At 47.8% G+C, this 23,872-nt stretch overlaps 1 protein-coding gene across 1 annotated transcript in view; it reads right to left on the bottom strand.

Annotated features, from left to right (window-relative positions):
* Positions 1–1,767: 1,767 nt before the first annotated feature.
* Positions 1,768–23,872, bottom strand: part of LOC135827273 (uncharacterized) — a 67,743-nt gene continuing 45,638 nt past the window's right edge. Inside the window, exons 7-13 of the mRNA XM_065339804.1 lie at positions 22,166–22,372; positions 19,422–20,522; positions 18,840–19,017; positions 18,452–18,512; positions 7,205–7,281; positions 5,105–5,431; positions 1,768–3,415 (exon numbers count right to left, since the gene is read on the bottom strand). Of these exons, the coding sequence (XP_065195876.1) occupies positions 5,109–5,431; positions 7,205–7,281; positions 18,452–18,512; positions 18,840–19,017; positions 19,422–20,522; positions 22,166–22,372 (1,947 nt within the window). The 3' untranslated portion in view covers positions 1,768–3,415; positions 5,105–5,108. The remainder of the gene's footprint in view (positions 3,416–5,104; positions 5,432–7,204; positions 7,282–18,451; positions 18,513–18,839; positions 19,018–19,421; positions 20,523–22,165; positions 22,373–23,872) is intronic.

Below are 23,872 nucleotides of genomic sequence, written 5' to 3'. Positions count from 1 at the left end.
TTCTCTCAAAGGATTTTTAAAGAGATTTGACTGTAGGAACGTGCAGTTTCTGATCACAAAACTGAAGAGAGGTACCTAAGACATTTGGTGACCTGGTAAGCTGCTAAACGCTTGTACAGTTCAATAGCACTAACTACAGTTGGGCTCACTGAAATCCGGCAAGAGGCGCAAACATATCGCTCTAGACCAGTTGCGAAGCATCACTTTATTTGGATATGTACATCTGTACCTCCAGCCGCATTCCTATCACTCATAGGCCGCCGATTATGCTTGTGCAAAGCCTCTTCTACGGGCGAATAACGTAGCATAGCAAGTGTGATAACTGTTCAATAATGATGTCAGTGCATGTAGCAAGTGTGATAACAGTTCAATGATGATGTCAGTGCAAGTGTGATAACTGTTAAATGATGATGTCAGTGCATAGCAAGTGTGATAACTGTTCAATGATGATGTCAGTGCATGTAGCAAGTGTGATAACTGTCCAATGATGATGGATCCTTGCTGTTGTGTACCCTGCTGTACTGGAACTGGTCCTAGTCACACACATCGTGTCATTCAGTCATACATAGAGACGAACTGTTGGCTACTCTCTTGGTCTCCACCCTAAGGGAACAGCCAACTTATCTGGACCCATCCCACAAGCTATTTCCCGGCGCTCTCTCGTGCTAACCTTTGAAATATTTCATACATCATTGGTAGGGCTTGGTGTGATGTAAAAGAAAGCCACTTCCTTTCCTACATTGTCGGAATCGGTCTATGCACCAGCATAACATGTACTTCAGGCGTGACCAAAGAAATCACACCCGCAAGTCAAACGTAGCGCCACGTTTGCACTCCAATGGCATCATGCACACTCCTAAAACTTATTTCGAGGCCGAGGGCCGCAGCGGCCGCATGAGACTTGGCACTGCTTTCGTCACGTGGGTTGGCCAATTGGATTTCTTTGGCCACGACTGCTCAGTCTTCATGTACTACTGTATAATATGGAATGACGGCAAGTAGTTATTTCTGTGATAAACTGTACTTTGTAGTGTGTAAAATGCATGGTGCAGTGCAACACCTAAGTACACATGTACTGTACTGTGTAGTGTGTAAAATGCATGGTGCAGTGCAACACCTAAGTACACATGTACTGTACTGTGTAGTGTGTAAAATGCATGGTGCAGTGCAACACCTAAGTACACATGTACTGCACTGTGTAGTGTGTAAAATGCATGGTGCAGTGCAACACCTAAGTACACATGTACTGTACTGTGTAGTGTGTAAAATGCATGGTGCAGTGCAACACCTAAGTACACATGTACTGTACTGTGTAGTGTGTAAAATGCATGGTGCAGTGCAACACCTAAGTACACATGTAATACAATCTCATCATATAGTTAGTACGGCCTTAAGGATAAGTCCTTGTTCCCAGAGATTAGTTACCAGGACAACAGGCACTTCGTACATAACTACTCTCTCACACATGCAGTCATCTTTAAACAATTATGCTCTATTTCTGATTCCTGTTATCATGAAGAACATAGTCAGCCATCTCTCTGTCCCCACGTCGTTTCTCCACTGACCAATTTTGTCATTATCAAATGTCAGCCTTCAGCATATCTCTGCTGTATTTGAGAGCGATGAAAAGGGGATTTACATAAGGTTTGGCTGAACTATAGTCCCCATCAGTGCACACACTGCTCAGTAACATGCTTCACCGCACTCATGCATTGCATCCAGCACACCACATTGAGCAGCAGACAGCACACAGGCACTCTGTGAAGGTCGGGTCTTCGTATGGATAACAAAAACAAGACTTCGGAATAATGATGATGAAAATAGAGAAAGTGCAGGGCACAGTACACTAACACGTAATGACGTAATGACGTAATGATCCAGCAAGGCAATTGCAGCAGTGGTACATGGTGTAAACCTTGGCAAAGTCTAAACGCATCATGTTGTGCAATGATCAGGAAAACAAGTGCAAGATCAGTGCAGACACACACACACATTCTGTGCTGTAATTAAAAAAGAAGGCTTGCAAAGTAAGGTGCAGTTCCGACAAAGTGTGTTCCTGACTGATACAGAAAAACAAAATCAGAAAACAGCAGAGCATGAAAATACATTGCCGACTCCAACCATGTAGAATACTCGAGGCGAAAAGCAACAAAAAAAGCAACTAAAACAGCTGGCAATGAAAAAGCAACAAATACAGCTGGCAATAAAAAAGCAACGAAAACAGCTGGCAGTGAAAAAGCAACGAAAACAGCTGGCAGTGAAAAAGCAACGAAAATAGCAATGAAAAAGTGATGAGCTGCACAAAGACCACAGTGTGATCTCACATCATGGATAAAAGTAATGAAGTGCATGATCAGTCCACACACCCAGCCACACACGCATTCTGTGCTGTAGTGATAAGAAAAATGATACAAGCGAAACAGCAGTGTACACAAACACATCATGTTGTGTAACTGTCACAGAAAACAAATGAAAGCATCACTGCACACACACCCATGCAATCATATTGCAGGTCGGTAGTGATGTAGGCTGGCAAGGGAATAACAATGACAAAAAGCTCACTGGGGACTGGAATGATGGGTAAAAAAGAGGGAAACTGTGGGTAACACAAACAAATTCTGTGCTGTAATGATGAGAAGAATAACAAGCGAAACTGCAGTGGAGTAGTTCACAAACATAATAATTGTGTCATGTAAAAAAAAAAAAAACTAGTAACATCGCAATGCACACACGCACACATACATTTCCATGGGGCAATGATGGAGACTAGCAAGTGAAGCTGCAGTGAAATGCATAAAGCATGTTGTGATCAGAAATGATGCATAAAAACGTGTCGAACTGTTCAACATGCAAACAATCATGACAGTGTGTTCTGTTCCGTTGTAGTACTAAAAACAAGCCAAACGGGAACTTCAGGGCAAAAACACACATGGACATCATTGATGACGAAGAAGAGCAAGTGAAATGGCATTACACACAAGGACTTTGTGCTACAAAAAAAGCTAGGCAAATTTTGCAGGCGGCAAGAAGTGTACATGCACAAACAAACACACACACACACACACACACACACACACACACACACACACACACACACACATATACAAACACACAAACAAACACTCACACACATACATACATTCATAAAACAACTTAAAAAAGACGAGTGAAGGCCATAGTGAACACAAACACAAATCCATAGTGCTCTTCAATACTGAGGCAAACAAGTGAAGGATTTGTATGCATACATGCATGGCATATGCAAGTGAAGTAGTAAACAACAAATTGCCACAATGGCCAATTTCTAGCCAGCATGACTACGGATTGATAATGGAAAACATCAGACACTGTTCCGACTCTGTCCTCAGTGACCATGACAACGATGACCTGGTTGGAGAGTGCAGACACCTTTAACCTGTATGTGACAAACAAACAAATACATGATGTACACATCATTTATACACACACACGTACACAAATACATGATGTACACATCATTTATACACACGTGTACACAAATACATGATGTACACATCATTTATACACACACACGTACACAAATACATGATGTACACATCATTTATACACACACACGTACACAAATACATGATGTACACAACATTTATACACACACACGTACACAAATACATGTACACACACACACACACACACACACGTGCACACACACACACCATGTACCATGTACCATGTATACGGCCGTCGCAAGAGAAGCACGAAAATATGCAAATGCACTGGACGTGCACCCACAGGATTTTCTCTAAAAGCAATGATAGCGAACAAAATCTGAATGAGACAGATCAAGACTGTCTAATAACTGTCTAATCCACACAACTGGTGAAGCAAGGTGAATCGACCACCAATGCACACCTGGTCTACACCACATGGAGGACATCTGCATAAAACGGCAAAGACAGTTACCTATGCACATCCTACACTTGCTGGGGTAACCAGTGTAGACAGCACGCTGCTTTGATAGAAGCAGACACTTAGATTCACTGGTACCTTGAAGTGAAAATGGAGTTACTTTACCAACCAGCCTCGGCTACTGAGTACTACCAACCCAGAGCCAACAGACATACCAACAACCTCAGTCATGAAAGATATTATAGTAAGGACACACTGGATTGTGGAGCCGAAACTAGTCCAACTTCCAAATGCTTACACACACACATACACACACACACACACACACACACACACACACACACACGCACACACATACACACACACCACACACGCACGCACACACACACTCACTCACGCACGCACACATGGACACACATGCACTAAACACACTTCAGTGCATACTTGGTCCATCTAGTAAAAATTGGCGCATATCTTCGCATTTGATAATAAGTTGATTTTTCGGTGTTCTGCCTGTGTTATACGGCATTGAAGCACCGATTCACCGTTCTAACACAACCACTGTGAATTGCTTCCGACGACATGGCAGCACAAATCATCACAGAAGTTGCGATCGGTTCGTTTGAGTCTTTTCACTGGAGCTGGCACCAACGAACACTTCCGTCAGCGCAAGAAAACGCTGTAACCTCTGTTCCAGTCCATAAAATAAGTCGGGATGTTCGCATTTCAGAGCGAAGGAGAATACACTTTCTGCTTACTTCCAGCTGTCTGGTGGCGAGAATGGTTGACCGCAGGGAGTGATAGAAAAGCTGGAAAAGTGCTTCGCGAGCTTGAATTTCAATGCTCGCACATTACAGCGCCCAGTGAAGAGTTATCACCAGCAAATCGCTGACGAAGAAACTACAGCTCATGTAGACATCTCCAGAACATGATACCAATCTGGCAGACACACTTTGAAGCTCACAGAAGACCGGGCAAAGGAGCTAATCAAAATATACACCAAGTCCTGAGGGAAACACTCGTGCAAAGGACTTTCAGGAAACCAGCCGAAAAGACTGGTGCAATGCGCTGTGACTTAGGAAGTGAGGTGCAGTAGATCTACACATAGGTGTTACATCAATCAAGAGGAAGCTATCACTGCGGCCAAACAATTTTCAAGCAGTTGTCATGGCAACCGGCAGTGGTGATGTAATCATATAGGAGTGTGCCGATCACTGACCTGATTAGACTCGATCACTCTCCTTCAGCAAACTGTTCATCTGCTCAAGCCGTGTTGTGTACTGTTGTCCATAACCCTTGACGATCTTGCACAGCTTGATGTAGCCATCACGCTCCTGTGCCATGATTATATCCAGCAGCTCACAGTTGTGGGATTTGCCACCGTGGTACTTCTCAGTGATCATAAGCCTCTGGACCTGATCAAGATCCGTAAAGAAGCCATGCTTCTGAGCTTTGTGACGTAGGCCAGCAGCACCTAGTGATTGCAGCCAGATGTGGATCTCATCAATGAAGATGGCATGCTTGAATGGGTTCTTCAAGAACGTCTCTGAAAAGCAGAAAGGAACGTGATCATATATTACGGAGGATTAGCAAGACGAAATTCGCGTTCGCGTTCGCAAACATTTTTCAGTTAGCGAACTGGATTGCGAACTTTCGCATTTTTCGTTCGGAAAAGTAGTCGGAACACGAATCGCGGATTCGTGTAAGGACAGTCATAAATTTTCGACGCTATACTGTCTGCAGACTCTGCACACAATGGACGACGTGTCAACGTCATGCATGTGCAAAGTCTGTTTGCTAATCCTTCTCATAACGCGAATTCCGTCACTGAGTTCGACTTTCCTTGGAGAGCGAACGCGAACGCGAATTTCGTCTTGCTAATCCTCCGTATTGATGATGCCAATATACAATCTGATCCGGTACTGTTTCTGCCAAAGCAGCAAAGGCAGTATAAATGTTCTGCAGACAAAGTGCCCGTTACGTCAAATGACCAAATACCCGTAGAAACTATTCCAGCCCGTCAATTTTATTAAATAAGCGACGAGGAGATAATAGATTTTCCTGATAAGTCTTTCATGAAAATTGATTAGGAAATTTTGCATTTATATTATCACATTCTTCTCTTCTTTTTGTTTCGTAACCTCTGCCTCACTCATACTATTCTTGACTTGTTTTATCGGTTGAACGCGTCCTTATCGACATCAAGCTTTTAAGTTGTGCATTTGCCTCATAATGCATGCTGCCAGAACACTCTGGTTGACTTTGCTATGAATGAAGGCACAGTTTTCACATCTGACAATAACGAGATTGTTTCAACACTTCCACACCTAGATACCTGACAATAACGAGATTGTTTCAATACTTCTACACCTTGGTGGATCTACCTGGCATGGAATTTGCATTCACGGTGCTTGCAGTACTTTTCTTTTCTCCAGCACATTTCAGGACAGGATGATACAGATTTTGCTCTCGGTCGTTTTTGCTCTCGCTTTCATTTTTAAAACTCACACTTGTGAATTTCACTGCCGTTGTTCTTAGTGTTATTTCTCTAACTTAGATTTTCTATGATAGCTTCATTTTGTTTCAGTGTCCTTTAGTACAACAACGATTCGTGATGAGTGGTGCACGAAAACTTGTTCGAATCCTTGTTTTCTCTACACAATTTCTGCATATTTTCATCGCTTTATTGTACATTGTCTCCACCGTTTCACATTGTATGAATAAAGTGTACACATATGTCGATTCAGCTTGTCTTATTGATTGCGGTTATCAAATTATTGTCTCCTCGCCGTTTGTTAAAGTATACTTATACCTCTCCATATTCACCCTATCATCCCTACAGCCCAACAAACGAATCACGTTGGTCATACATGCACATGTACGAAGAACTAACGTAAGTCCTTGTTACTTCACTACAGACTGGCATGTTCTTGTATGAATCGGAGAGTGATGTGTTCCTGACAGAGTCTTGTTTAACTTTTTGTTAGGATCGATCGTGTAGACATACAGCACCGAGTACTGCTCTCTTTACAGTAAGTATGGAAAAGTGGTGAATAAGTGGTGAATATCAAGCAATATCCACCACTTCTGTTGATAGTAAATTGCATGTGGGTGAATATGGAATGAAGTATAAGCCAGTGTATATAGAGCAAGAAGGTAGACAAGAAGGTATGTATTTTTGTGTGTTTTCGTGTATGTATATAGCATACAGACAGACTAAGACAACAATGGTAACAGCACACAAATTGAAGGGCAGTTGAGTGCAACTAGATAAGAACAGTATAAAGAGAGCAGTGTTATGTTAAAAGGAATAACGCACCTGTTTGTTCAGAGAGCTCCGCTTCATCCTCCTGATACAGGTTTGCAATGCGTTCGTCCGTTGACCACATGGCATGGCTGAAGATACACATGCACACACACACACACACACACACACACACACACACACACACACACACACACACACACACACACACACACACACACACACACACACACACACACACACACACACACACACACACACACACACACACACACACACACACACACACACACACACACACACACACACACACACACACACACACACACACACACACACACACACACACACACACACACACACACACACACACACACACACACACACACACACACACACACACACACACACACACACACACACACACACACACACACACACACACACACACACACACACACACACACACACACACACACACACACACACACACACACACACACACACACACACACACACACACACACACACACACACACACACACACACACACACACACACACACACACACACACACACACACACACACACACACACACACACACACACACACACACACACACACACACACACACACACACACACACACACACACACACACACACACACACACACACACACACACACACACACACACACACACACACACACACACACACACACACACACACACACACACACACACACACACACACACACACACACACACACACACACACACACACACACACACACACACACACACACACACACACACACACACACACACACACACACACACACACACACACACACACACACACACACACACACACACACACACACACACACACACACACACACACACACACACACACACACACACACACACACACACACACACACACACACACACACACACACACACACACACACACACACACACACACACACACACACACACACACACACACACACACACACACACACACACACACACACACACACACACACACACACACACACACACACACACACACACACACACACACACACACACACACACACACACAAACACACACACATTCAAAATGAACAAACATGGAACATACTAACTATTTGATGACATAAATCGATCCTTGCACACACATGTACAGGGGCGTCGGAACCGGTGCGGCAGGTGCGGCCAAAGCCGCACCAATAATTTTCGAATTTTTTTGTATTTCATCCTTGTTGGTGGCTTGTCGACTCATCGGCAATGCGGTGTATCATCAACATGCATATTCTTTTCATTATTCTAAAAGGCTTTTAGGCCCAATTTTCAAAAAAATTCCCGGTGGAGGACCCCGGACCCCCCCCCCCCCCCTCTCACACTTTGGCCGCACCAATGTTAAACTCCTTCCGACGCCCCTGATGTAGATGCCCATATTGCTGGCCGCACTCCTGAGCGCATTTCTGCTCACACTCTTGCCAACGCCCAAACTCCTGCCAACTCCTGCCCACACTCCTGTCCGCACACTTTGCCCACACTCCCCTGCCCACACTCCCCCCCCCCCCGCCCACACTTCTATGCCCACACTCCCCTGCCCACACTTCTCTACCCAATCTTCTCTACCCACACTCCCCTGCTCACACTCCCCTGTCCACACTTCTCTGCCCACACTCCCCTGCCCACACTCCCTGCCCACACTCCCCTGCCCACACTCCCCTGCCAACACTCCCCTGCCCACCCTTCTCTACCATGGCTCCGGGTTCACGGATGTGTGTTTACTCGCTGACATTATACCATCCTTGGTTAGTGCACCCACACAGTTACTGGCCACAGCGTGAGCGGACCTAGCTTCCCCAGTTGACCCCCTTTCAGAAGAACAGTGTACACTCTGCCCACACTCCCCTGCCCACACTCCCATGCCCACACTCCCCTGCCCACACTCCCCTGCCCACACTTCCCTGCCCACACTTCTCTGCCCATACTTCTCTGCCCACACTTCTCTGCCCACACTTCCCTGCCCACACTCCCCTGCCCACACGTCTCTGCGCGCATTCCTGATCACACTCCTACCCACACTCCTGCCCACACTCCTGCCAGCCTTTATGAACATGCTCATAGTCCTCCCCTCACTTCTCTGCTCGCATTCTTGATCACACTCCTGCCAGCCTTTCTGAACACGCTCATACTCCTCCCCTCACTTCTCTGCTCGCATTCTTGATCACACTCCTGCCCACACGCCTGCCAGCACTTCTTCCCACACTCCCTCCCACGGTGCTCAGTCCTGCCCCCACTCCTCACTACTGCCTACACTACTGCCTACACTACTGCCTACACTACTGCCTACACTATTGCCTACACTACTGCCTACACTACTGCCTACACTACTGCCTACACTACTGCCTACACTACTGCCCACACTACTGCCTACACTACTGCCTACACTACTGCCTACACTACTGCCTACACTACTGCCTACACTACTGCCTACACTACTGCCTACACTACTGCCTGCACTACTGCCTGCACTACTGCCTGCACTACTGCCTACACTACTGCCTGCACTACTGCCTGCACTACTGCCTGCACTACTGCCTGCACTATTGCCTACACTACTGCCTACACTACTGCCTACACTACTGCCTGCACTACTGCCTGCACTACTGCCTACACTACTGCCTACACTACTGCCTACACTATTGCCTACACTACTGCCTACACTACTGCCTGCACTACTGCCTGCACTACTGCCTACACTACTGCCTGCACTATTGCCTACACTACTGCCTACACTACTGCCTGCACTACTGCCTGCACTACTGCCTGCACTACTGCCTACACTACTGCCTACACTACTGCCTACACTATTGCCTACACTACTGCCTACACTACTGCCTGCACTACTGCCTGCACTACTGCCTACACTACTGCCTGCACTATTGCCTACACTACTGCCTACACTACTGCCTACACTATTGCCTACACTACTGCCTACACTACTGCCTGCACTACTGCCTACACTACTGCCTTCACTACTGCCTACACTATTGCCTACACTACTGCCTACACTACTGCCTGCACTACTGCCTGCACTACTGCCTACACTACTGCCTGCACTACTGCCTACACTACTGCCTACACTACTGCCTACACTTCTGCCTGCACTAATGCCTACACTACAGCCTAAACTACTGCCTTCACTATTGCCTACACTACTGCCTACACTACTGCCTACACTATTGCCTGCACTACTGCCTGCACTACTGCCTACACTATTGCCTACACTACTGCCTACACTACTGCCTGCACTACTGCCTGCACTACTGCCTACACTACTGCCTGCACTATTGCCTACACTACTGCCTACACTACTGCCTACACTATTGCCTACACTACTGCCTACACTACTGCCTGCACTACTGCCTACACTACTGCCTTCACTGCTGCCTACACTATTGCCTACACTACTGCCTACACTACTGCCTGCACTACTGCCTGCACTACTGCCTACACTACTGCCTGCACTACTGCCTACACTACTGCCTACACTACTGCCTACACTACTGCCTGCACTACTGCCTGCACTACTGCCTACACTACTGCCTGCACTACTGCCTACACTACTGCCTACACTACTGCCTACACTATTGCCTACACTACTACACTACTGCCTACACTACTGCCTACACTTCTGCCTGCACTACTGCCTGCACTACTGCCTACACTACTGCCTGCACTACTGCCTACACTACTGCCTACACTACTGCCTTCACTACTGCCTGCACTACTGCCTACACTACTGCCTGCACTACTGCCTGCACTACTGCCTACACTTCTGCCTGCACTACTGCCTACACTACTGCCTACACTACTGCCTACACTTCTGCCTACACTACTGCCTACACTACTGCCTACACTACTGCCTACACTACAGCCTACACTACTGCCTACACTACTGCCTACACTACTGCCTACACTACTGCCTACACTATTGCCTACACTACTGCCTACACTACTGCCTGCACTCCGGCCTACACTTCTGCCTGCACTACTGCCTACACTACTGCCTACACTACTGCCTGCACTATTGCCTACACTACTGCCTACACTACTGCCTACACTACTGCCTACACTACTGCCTGCACTACTGCCTACACTACTGCCTACACTACTGCCTGCACTACTGCCTGCACTTCTGCCTACACTACTGCCTACACTACTGCCTACACTTCTGCCTACACTACTGCCTACACTACTGCCTACACTACTGCCTACACTACGTATAGAATCAAGCATGGAAGGAAGGGCTTGGTGGAAAATTCATGCCCGCGTGTGTACGCTCGAGGGCTTGCCCGAGAGCGTACACACAAGGGCATGGAGTGCCCGAGTGCGTATGCCCGAGGGCTTGCCCGAGGGCTACGCACGAGGGTACGCATTTTCCATCAAGACCTTCCTACCATGCTTGATTGTGTTTCAAACATACCGCATACATCAACAAGCAAACACCAATCACCGATCAGCACGTCCTGATAACGTCCGGAGCGGAAAATGAGCACGGGGGCATGAAGGTATAAAAGCGAGACTCCTCTAGGGGTGGTGGTCGGGGACGTGGAGGATTCAGCTTGTTAGTTTCAGCTCCGTACGCTCGAGGGCTTGCCCGAGAGCGTACGGAGCTGAAACTTCACCTTGCTCGAGATGAAACTAACGGTTACTTCAGAACGAAACTTCACCTTGCTCGAGATGAAACGAACGGTTACTTCAGCACGAAACTTCACCTTGTTCAGCTGAAACGGAGCTGGAACTTCAGCTTGTGAGTTGCAGCTCCCAAGCCCTTGAGCGTACGGAGCTCATAACGAAACTTCAGCTTGTGACTGTGAGTTTGCCCGAGAGCATACGGAGCTGATACATCGTGAGCTGAAACTTCAGAAACTTCAGCCGTGCGCTCCAGGGCTTGCCCGAGAGCGCACGGAGCTGGAACAGCTGGAATCCGAACATGGAAAACTGACCCCGGTGATTGCCACTTTACTTATTTTGGCTTGCTAAGTTCAGAGCAGATAGATAGGTGCATGCTCTTTTATTTCGCTTACCAGAGCAAGTAACGTCAGTTCACAGTCGAATGTACATGCGAACTGAGCTGACAACGAAAAACTGCCAGTGCCCCAGACCCTTGCCGAGCTACGCTGATAGATGGCACCATAGCCTGGCATTTGCATAGCAATTAGCATGCATGCAGGGTATTGGATGTCACCGTACTCCGTAGCATGCTAGCAGGGCATTGCCATGCCGTAGTCCAGGCAATACACACAATTTCTGCCCTGGTACAAGTCGATGCTGATTGGCCGTCGGATGGCAACAAGCACGTGATATGTTTGAATGCCTGCACTACTGCCTCCACTACTGCCTACACTACTGCCTGCACTTCTGCCTACACTACTGCCTACACTACTGCCTACACTACTGCCTACACTTCTGCCTACACTACTGCCTACACTACTGCCTGCACTACTGCCTGCACTACTGCCTACACTACTGCCTACACTACTGCCTGCACTACTCCCTACACTATTGCCTACACTACTGCCTACACTACTGCCTACACTTCTGCCTACACTACTGCCTACACTACTGCCTGCACTACTGCTTGCACTACTGCCTACACTACTGCCTACACTACTGCCTGCACTACTGCCTACACTACTGCCTACACTACTGCCTGCACTACTGCCTACACTACTGCCTACACTACTGCCTACACTTCTGCACGCAGTTCTCTTTACACACTTTACCCAGGCGCGTAGCACCGCTGTTGGCGTTGGTCCGGCCAGGGGGGGGATCTCCCCCCGGAAATATTTTGAAATTAGTGTGCAAAATCCTGCATTCTGGGCACTTTTGGCATCATTTTACTATTTCCAAGAAAACAACTATGGACAGCATTCAAAGCCTGTTATCTCCTCCACCATTGAATAGGTGTACAAAACTCTCAGCAAAACTAGCGAGGAAAAGAAATGCAGGCAAGAAATAATAATATGTGACAGATGGCGTAGAATATGCATTGAAACAATAAGTATGATATTTATTACTGTGCATGGTCCCTGTTGTGAAACCACAAGTTCTCGAGAGTGAAAGGCCTTCTCGCTTGTGACATTGTGTTTGTTCCAATGCAGCTGTATCCCGACTCCGCCGTACCGCTGATGTTTACGACGTAGTATACGCTACATGCGCTATGTGCGGTTTGCTGTGTGCGCTGTAGTTGTATGTTGTATGTGTATGCTTTTCTCATATACGCTGTCATTTTCACGCTATAACTACCTGGTGGTTTTAGTGTTAGTTATTCAGTTGTTCATTCAGTTATTCAGTTGTTCATTCAGTTGTTCATTCAGTTGTTCATTCAGTTGTTTATTCATTCATTCATTGTCCATTGTTGTTAGTCGATGGAAGTGAAATATACTGTTGAGAATACATAGTTGTCCTCGTGCCGTGTGGGGTCGTTCGTTCCTGATACTTTAGAGAACCGGAGGGTTCACAACATTTGGCGACCACGCCAGGATACGAAGCGAGCATGGCACAGGAACTATGGATCATTGAAGCCAGCTTTATCGCTAACGGAATTCGGTATGGATTTGAAGGCGATAGGTTGAGAGAATACGTGGAGAAGAGGCTCCGACAGAGCGAGGAGTTTGAAGAGCACAGTGCTAGACGGCAAGTGGGTGCGCTCCGCACAGAGTTTAACGAAAAGCTCAAGAAGATGGACGAGCGCATCGCCGTCAGTACATATTATGAGGAAGCAAAGCGAGATTTGCTTGCCTCGCCCGGAAGGACGCCGGACAAGGCGTGTAAGACTTTGCTTACAGACAAGCAGCGGTCAGAGGAGTATTCGAAGCCAGTGGGAGGATCAGATCCAAGGCCCACTGGGTCGGTACAGTGCATGGCGACATCGGTCGGAGACGCTCAGAAGCAGCTGGAGTCTCGGCCGAACGACGTAGAGGCGCAAGACGTAGAGGCGCAAGACGTAGAGGCGCAAGACATAGAGGCGGAAGAGTTGGAGGCGGAAGAGTTAGAGGCGCAAGACTTAGAAACGCAAGGTGTAGAAGCCGAGAAAATGAGAAGGGCGATACTACTGGTTAGCACGGAAGAAGTAAGCGGCGAGACTGTGTGGAACACAGAGAGCCGATGTGTGTCCTCGGATTCCGCGCCCGCTCCGGGTCGAAGCAGTGTACCGGTGACCATGTCGTGTGTGACAGCCCACATCGTCGAGCTTTATGACATTTTCGGTTGTGTGTTGTCTGGTCCAGCGTCTGCCCCATGTCGAAGTGGATCGGTGACAGTGTCGTGTGCGACAGCCCACAGCGGCAAGCTTCGCGATGTCGAGTGTTCTGAATTGGTGGGCATTAGTGATATTCCACCATGGCCACCACCGCAGCAGCAGATGACGCGTAGTAAGCCCCAAATCGTTTGACTTGTGAGTTGTTGTACGGCGGTGAGAAGCCCTTTGGTGGGGAGAATGTTGTGAAACCACAAGTTCTAGAGAGTGAAAGGCCTTCTCGCTTGTGACATTGTGTTCGTTCCAATGCAGCTGTATCCCGACTCCGCCGTACCGCTGATGTTTACGACGTAGTATACGCTACATGCGCTATGTGCGGTTTGCTGTGTGCGCTGTAGTTGTATGTTGTATGTGTATGCTCTTCTCATATACGCTGTCATTTTCACGCTATAACTACCTGGTGGTTTTAGTGTTAGTTATTCAGTTGTTCATTCAGTTATTCAGTTGTTCATTCAGTTGTTCATTCAGTTGTTCATTCATTCATTCATTGTTCATTGTTGTTAGTCGATGGAGGTGAAATATACTGTTGAGAATACATAGTTGTCCTCGTGCCGTGTGGGGTCGTTCGTTCCTGATACTTTAGAGAACCGGAGGGTTCACAACAGTCCCGCTGCTGTGTGCGAAAGCCAAAGCCGCGGAAAAAAGACAAGAAGAGCAATCACAGGCAAACTGCTAGCTGGGTTACTTAGCTGCAAGATCAGCATCCGTGAATGTGCCAAATATTGAGCGGCGGTGATCACTGCTGGTGACATCGACGAAGCCATTGCCCAACTCCACCACAGACAGTGCATCTGTCCTGTCCTTGTGCGTCTGGAGGAGCATGACTGAATTTAACCGACTCTGGCCCATTGTGAAGCGGAGATAGGTCTTGATTCTCCGCATTGCTGAGAAGGATCTCTCGCTTATGGCGTTGGTAGCTGGGCTTACCAAAATCAAGCACACCAGCTTCACAACTTCAGACAGAAGCTGCCTCTGAGATGTGGAGTAGCCCCGCAAGAACTTCAGCACCAACCTAAACGTGACATCGTCATCAGAGTTCAGCTGCGTCTGAAGGAGGGAAAACTGGGTCAGAAGGAGGTTGGAGTCGAGATCCTCGCCGTACAACTCTGTCACTGCCTTGAACTCGTCTGTAGCGTCAACCCCTTTGGCACTCTTCAAGAGAAGGTTCTCCATCTGCGTGTATATGGCGAAGCCCTTCTGATTAAACCGGGTCTGGATGGAGGACTTGGCACTGTCAAGCACTTCATAATACAGCTGCCGATAGTGGCCTTCCGGGGAGCTGGGGTGGTGTGCTGGCTCATCTCCACCTTCATACTTCTGTGGACGTTTGCGTTTGCGAGGGAACTGCGGTTCAGAGACATCAAACTGGTGACTTTTTGCCACAGTAGCCTCCCAGAACATCGAGAATGAATTCTCTGTGCGCATCTTTGTGATTGTGTTCACCGTCAAACGTGCTATTTTCTGGGCTTCGGCAGCAGACATTGTTGAACTCTGGAGGGAAAAAGAGAGGTTGTCACCATGTGCCAGGACAAGACGGGCCAAACTGATTCCAAAGAAGAAGTTGAAAGTCTCCATTTGAGCCTTCACTCCGATTACGCGAGCACGCACGTCGGGGTCCACACTCCCAGCCAGAACTTCATCCCACAGTTCTTGCAAGACCAGATAATTATCCAGGATGCTTTGCAGACTCTTGCCTCGCACTGTCCAGCGGGTCGGGCACAGCACACGGAGTCCTGGTGTGTTGGGCGAGATCTCACCCTTCAGGACGTCAAATCGGGCATTCCGTTTTTGCGAGTACTTAATTAACTTGCTGATCTCGCTGGTGACATCGAGGGAATCTCTGGTCAGCACAGTCGTCTTGATGGTGTCGCACATTGCCAGGTTCAGAGAGTGCCCGCAGCAGGGCACAAAAAGAGCCCTTGGCTCTTCATCTCCCAAATGCTTCGCGACACCAGATCTGTGGCCAGCCATATTTGAGGCACCGTCGTAGCATTGGCCTCGGCAACGGTTGAGTTGGAGGTTGAGTCGCAGCATGCAGTCCCGGATAGCCGCAACGATCGTATCTGCAGAAATGTTGTCAATCTGGCACAAACCAACGAAATCTTCATGAGCTTCCAACTCCTGGTCAACCCACTGGAAGCACAACACCAGCTGTTCCTTGTTAGATACGTCTGCGCACTCATCGGCCATTACGCTGAACACCTCAGCAGTATGGATGGACTTGGCCACATTCCGGAGTATGCTATGCGACATTAGCTGAAGGATTTCGTTCTGGATTTCGGGGGAGCAGTACTTATCCACTCGTCGCTCCAGCCAAGCACGCAACTCGGGAGTATGTAGCTTCTGTAGTTGCAGCAGTTGCATAAAGTTTGACTCTGCATCGTCGTGGCCACGCAAGGGAAGACCTTGGCGACCCAAAAACTTCATGTTCTCTAGGATTCTCACGAACATTCGCCGATTCAGGGCTTTGTCCTTGGCATGGGCTTGACTTAGCGCCTCACCAACGTCCGGGACAGTCTGCGGTAGCACAAGCATCACCTGGACAGCGTCGATATGACACAGCGACTTTTCGTGCCGGTGGAACCCCTCCGTGGCATCTTTCCAATTCTTGAAGGCCTTAGAAATGAAGGCCGAGTCCTTCGATGGCGCTTTCAGCTTCCCTTGCTGATCAGCAAAGGAACAAAAATGGCAGGTCACAGAATCCGTCGACTCGTCGTAGTGCAACCAGTTGCATTTATCGAACCAAGCTGGTTGAAACGGACGCTCAACGATCGGTGTTCGCCCGAAACTTCGCTTTGGAAAAGCAAAGTTCCGAGGCGGATGTGCATCACACAGTGTACATGGTCGTAGGCCATACCGGTAGCCCTATATGCACGTACACTCGCATGTGTTACGCGTAGGGCTCCCTGGTGCAAGCCAGGAAGTCGTACGACCCCCTACGACTCCCTGGTGTAGGCCATGCAGCCTTGCAGGGCCTTCAAAAAACCGTGGTCGGGCGAAAAAGTGGTCATGTCAGTAAGCAAGCAGTGTAGGGAAATTATTGCCACTGCCTACTGACCAGTTCTTTGGCCGAGTGGTTGTGGGCTTGCCTGCGAGTCCCAAGGTTCTGAGTTCAAGACCAGTGCTGACACCAGTGAGCGTGTACGTTGTTAACAAATGCTGTGATGCAAGCGTGAACCACTTTACATGCAGTTAACTGCTCTGACAACCACTGTCAACTGTGTACTCACTACACTGTATTCGTAGTGAGGGTAACATAGATGCAGCTAACGAGGTTTGCACCTTGTCAGGCATTGCTTGTGATACTAAGTTACCCTCACTGTCACGTGCTACATCTGCCACCCTGGTATCTCAGGCATGGTGGTGGCCTTGTACAAGCAAAACGTCCTAAACTGGTTGGGTTTCTCAACACAATTGCATCGGGGGTTTGGTTGCGTATCTGCGATCTTTACTTTCTTCTGCTTATGTACTTCAAATAGGGAAGGGTGTTTTAAATAGGATCTGGGAACTACACAGCTCAATAAGACATTTCTGCTTTCTAGGGATGACGACACCGCCACATGAACATGCCACATGAAAAGACTACATGAAATGACCACATGCAAAGGCGTCAGATGCCGCTTTTTTACGGATGGAGAGGAAAATTCAGATCCAACAATATAATTATGGGAAAGATGAAAACCCACTTTCTGCATCAATGTTGCCCTGTTTTCCACACCTCGTGTTCCCAACTCACTGTGGTGTACAGCACAGTTGAAACAATTCTCTTCAAGTCAGGACTTGATCATGATACATATAGCTATCATTGCACAATCATGGTCTGAGAACTCAGTCACTGGGCCGGCCTGACTCATTATGTTGGAAATGGTGCAGTACATTTCACTGAACTTTACCTAGGACTGATTCAACGGTTCTATATTTCATTGTTGAGTACTGCATGCGTAGAACTTACAGTGGTGAAGTGGATAGGAAAATCCCACAGCTGCCATGACCAGCGTGATGCTCAGCATGGCCTGATACATTCAACAGGAAAGAACAGAAAACAGATTTTAAAACTATCCCTGTGTCTGTGCAGAAGTATTCGATTATAGGAATGGGTATCAAATCATCAAGGTAAGCATAACACACATACCTAACCAGTCATGTGTTCATTATCCACAGTGAAAATAGTTCATTTTTTCGTATAGAATCCCATGCAAACAGAAGTTCTCTTTGAGACCTGAGCAAGCCCATGGATCAAGTTGTGTTGCAAGATAGTGTGAAGTAGACATTTGCACACAAGTAAACTAACACTAGCATACAGGGAGCACACATGGTGTATTGAGCGCATTCAACTTTACCAGCAGCATCTTGCCGAGCGGCAGTGGACTGACTGGCTTGATCAGAGTGTGACTGGCTGCCAGAAGGAATGCTCTCTGCCGAGTTTGATTGAACAGCGGTGGCAGTAGCTCCGGCGGAGACCGGCTGGTCGGCTTGCACCCGACGCTTCCGGAATATGTCCGGGAAATCGGTGGCCAGCTGCAGTGTGGAGAGTAACAAATATACAAACAAGCAACAAACTTGGCTCTGATATCAACATCAGCTAGTGTCAATATCATCGACACCACTGAGAGTGAAATCAATGAGAGGTACACGGCCGAGAATACATTGTGCATTGCGTAATGGTAGGTTACAGATGTTTTGTTGAGTAAAATGTTAGAGCAACTTGCATACATCAACAGAGAGACATAGGCAGAGAGAGGGGGGGGGGGGGGAAGTAGAGAGAAACTGAGAGAGAGAGAGAGAGAGAGAGAGAGAGAGGCAGATAGATAGATAGAGAGAGAGAGAGAGAGAGAGAGAGGAGAGAAAGAGAAAGAGAGAGAGAGAGAGAGGGAGAGAGAGAGACTGAGAGAGGGGCATACGCAACAGGCGATCAAACTCACCAGATCTTCATGCTGCCGTAGCACCTTGCAGACCTTTGCAAAGCGCTTGGCGTTCGGTGATTTCACTAGCAGCTGGTGGAGCTTGGTCGAGGTGTGATGGTAGTCGGTAACTGCCCAGCTGTGGACCAATGCTGCTGCAGCGCGTAGATGATTACTGTGCCCACGTGATGAAGATGATGATGTAAGGCCCAGGCAGGTGGCTAGTGCAGGCAGGTCGGACTCACCAAGGCTTTCTCGGACGGACTCAAAGGACTTTGCAGAGAGCAGTGAAGCATGGTTGACCGGCCATTCGAGAAGAAGCGGGGCATGATCATCGTAACTGTAGGTAGTTGAGAGAATATCCTGTGTCGCTACGGACGCTCGGACTTGCTCTGCATCGTACACAGCGAAATCAAACTTGTCGCTTGGCTCGCGAAGGTGCTGACGAATGGAAGCAGAGCTGAGGATGCTCGTGGAGTAATTAGTGCCCGGGCTATACTGTGCAGCAAGCCTATCAAACACCTTGCGCAACAGAGCCAGCAGACAATAGCCATCTAGCGTATCTTCAACGGGCGCATGGACAACAGCGACAGCTTGGCGCAGGCTGTCCGTGACGGAGATGCAACCACGGGCTGTAGAATGGACTGGAGTCACTACCACCAGATTCTTCCAGAGCTCAGCAGGAATGCCGTGAAGCTCGTGGAAATAGGCGTACAGCTCTGTCTGCAGCCTGATAACTAGAGCAGTGGAGAAGCAGTGCTGAGTCGTGAAAGAGACTCCTGCGCACGCCGACCGAGGTGATGAATCTTTCTTGGCCAGTGGGCCGAGGCAGTTGTCAGCGGTCGGAAGACGGCTGGGTGCCAGGATCCTTTCTTTCTCCTGCAGCAACACACCTAGTTGTATTACCATCTGCAGCAGCAGAGGGCCTTGGCCTTCTGCTCCCTCGCAGCTGTTAAGCTTGTCAAGGACTTCCTGGACCTTTGCAACACCATCTTTGAAGTGGAGCATAACTTCATCGTCAAGCCCAGGTGGTGCAAATATCAGACCAATGACCTTGGAGAGCAACCAGTTGGGTCGGTTAACAATGATGTCGTCCAGCTCAGGTGATGAGAAAGAAACAATCTAGAAACAAAAACACGATATGCAAACCCATACACACAGCAACACCCATAATTGTAAGCCGACGCACGATATATGCCAAAACATGGATACACACACATTCCACACGCATGCGCAGACAGGATATTAAAAAGGCCAAATACCTCCAAAATAATACAAAACAAAGCAAGTCACCCAGGCAATCCTCGATGCGTCATGATATCACACTTCGCCTGGCCCCACATTGAGTGGCAATGAGAAACTGTTAAATGAACCATCCTAAGTTTTAAAGAAATGAATGTAAGGGAAACGGGTACAGATGCCCTGGCTTGAGTTGCGCGGAAATCAGTGACGGATCCTCTCATGGACACAGATACAACCCTCTGGTGCCAGCCAAAGCAGGACTATGCAGCACACCCTTATAGAAACTCACTTTTGAAGATCAATCCATCTAAGGTGTAAAGCACAATGCACCTGTTGTCAATGATTTCTTTATCAGCCTAAAGCCAGCAATCTGTAGGTGATGTCCCCTGCTGTCAAGCCCCAGCTAGCCATATTGTGCACAGCAACACACTAAACCTGTCCCACAATTTTCACTTCACCTTGAAGTTTCCAGCAGCCTCACACTTACTAGTATCGGCAAGAGTACATAACCCCCCAGAGTGTGCAACGCCTGATCCAGCTCTGCATAGGGTCTTGGTCGAGCGTAATCGGATCTTTGCGTCATAATACCGTACACATCTGAGGGGAACCCGGGGAGTCGCGGGTACTCTCGTATCAAAAACAATGGTGCCCTGCCTCGAGACCGGCCTTGCGCTGCTGTCGAGTGTACGCATGACATCAGAAGATCCGATTCCGCTCGACCAAGACCCTATGCAGAGCTGGATCGGCAATGCACACTCTGGGGGTTATGTACTCTTGGTATCGGTGAAAAACTGGTCTAGCACTGAATGATAGATAATACACTACAGCTAATGGCAGGATGGGCATCGTAATGTTCTAGATATGGGCTGTAAAAGAAGTAGGAACAAATCAAACCAGTTGCATCTTTCCCTAAAACCAACGAATAAGAAGGGTCGTAGGGAAATTTTATTTTTGTCCCTGAGACGAGCATCATTCGTTGAAGTTGTGGAGGGGGGGGGGGGGCAAAAATCGCAAGTCGACCGACACTACAGTCAATTCCTCGGAAACTGTCTCGCTGGCTAAAGTTCGATCTGGGCCGAATTGAGGATCAAAAACCCACTTTAAATCTCAAGAATCTCATTCTGGGTTTGGGATTTGCTTCTCCACATATTTTGCCATGGCATACCGGTGCAAATTTTATAAACCTGGCCGAATGTCTACTATGTGAGGGGGACACCAAAAAGGTAGGGTGCCAGTTTCCAATAAATCGGGAAAAAATCACAAGTCGACCGATACTATACATATGTACATGACTACATATACATGCATGCAATTTTCATCATCCAGCATAGCAAGCTGTGTTTGTTTCATAGGGACTGGAGGGTGTGCGAGTAAGAAATGAGCGATGTTCATTTCAGGGACGATAAAACACTTTTGCGACGACCCCTTAGAAATGTACATGACGTAGATGACATACATCATAACATGAAATACATCTACTGCAAGAAAATTGAAATTACTCAATCTGCAGAGTATGTACATACCAGACCATACGCATTGAGGATCTTGCGATATCGACGGATTTGTGCGGTGTTGATGCTGTCTTCATCGTCATCATACTCTACGTGGCTAGCAGCACAAAGCTGTCGAGAGAACTCCCGACTTGTTGAGAATGGCTCTTGGATGTTGTCATGCAGTTGTGCCAATATTTCCTCTGCCTGCCCGAGCACTTTGGGTTGCTTGCGAGATTTCTGAACATGCACATCAACACAGTGGGTAAAGTACTCTCTGTTCACAAACATGATTAAACATTTTATCGTTAATGATGTATGTATACGTCACTGAGAACGAACACAATCCACTAATGACGTACTTGCTCCGTAAGCAAAACTTCATTGCATATTTACAGTTCAGTCTAAAGCATTCTATGGCTACAAACACACTTTGAAAAGTGGAAAACACAGCAGCATTTGAGAGATGTATATAATCATACACGGTCTGGAGGGCTTGATGGCTGAATCATGGCTGGGAGCGAGGGCATGATTCAGCCAGCAAGCCCGACAGACCGTGTATGATTGGATTTCTTACTTGACCCATGCGCACGCACGGAACGTAGCCTACTCAAACATTGAAACAAGCCAAAGACTAGATGTCACACACTGAAACGTTTTAGAGTAGGATGCATGTTTTTCAGCTCCCGTTTTTGTATCGTTTTTAGGTTACTTTTGGGGTCTCTGACCCGGATTTTTTTGTTGCAAGCATGTCTGCAAACAGGGATTCCACGACCATGGCCGCAGTAGAGAGCGATGAGCACGAACAGCCGTGCGATGTCCCAGATAATCGTTTCCCCCAGTCGAACTGCTGCCGCGATTTCCACAACGCTCTGGCGGTGATAATGGATATGCTTGATGTCGAAAGAAGTGCTGCTGCAGACCGTGAGAAAAGGCTGATAAGCCATATCGACCAGCTATCTAGGACCGTTCAGGAGCTATCCAGATCAAGCGCACCGAACATTCCAAGTTCAGGAAGTTCCGCCATTACGGTTGGAGATTCTCAGGCTCAGAGCAAGTCGCAAAGAAAGAGGCGCCATGCTACTAACTGCCCAGCCGTTGAGTCCGAAACCAACCCGAATACCGTAGTAGATCTACAACTGACTTCATCTGGTCCGGCCCAGCAGGATGCTGCGGCCACGTGTCACATTCCAGTCGAGAGCGGACCTACCGTACCAGGACATGACCTCAGTGACCTGGATCATCACCAATGAGTGGGTGTCACATCGAACGTTCAAACTACTAGTAATTCGAACTCCAAGACTAAGACCAACATTCAAACTTCAGCTAATGCAGCCAGTGCAGTCAGTGAGGCCAATTTGCCAGACGTCGATGACGACAGTGAAGATGCTGCCTGGCGTTTGGTGACAGCCAGGAAACCTGTCAAGAAAAGTGTTGTGTTTGTTGGCAATCTGCTGCGCGATGCCTCACCGGAGCAGCTAGCACGCTTCGTGGAGTGTCGCTCGTCGGAGTTGAAGACTCCCCCTATTAAAATTCTCGACTGTAAAGTTTTTCAGAAGCAGAAGTCGTCGTCTGCGAGACTGGTAGTCCACGCATCGTGCAGCAAGACGCTGTTGGATCGTCGCTTCTGGCCCAGACCACTCTATTCCAGACAGTGGAATTTCGACAAGTACTCTGCCTCTGATGTCAGTGATGATACCACAGAAACCACAACATGTGACGACACGCAAGCAAACTCGG

This window comes from Sycon ciliatum, chromosome 11 (genome assembly GCF_964019385.1).
Source record: "Sycon ciliatum chromosome 11, ocSycCili1.1, whole genome shotgun sequence".
Taxonomy (NCBI): Eukaryota; Metazoa; Porifera; class Calcarea; order Leucosolenida; family Sycettidae; genus Sycon; species Sycon ciliatum.
The sequence above is the reverse complement of the archived record's forward strand: the minus strand, read 5'-3'. Positions and strand labels throughout refer to the sequence as shown.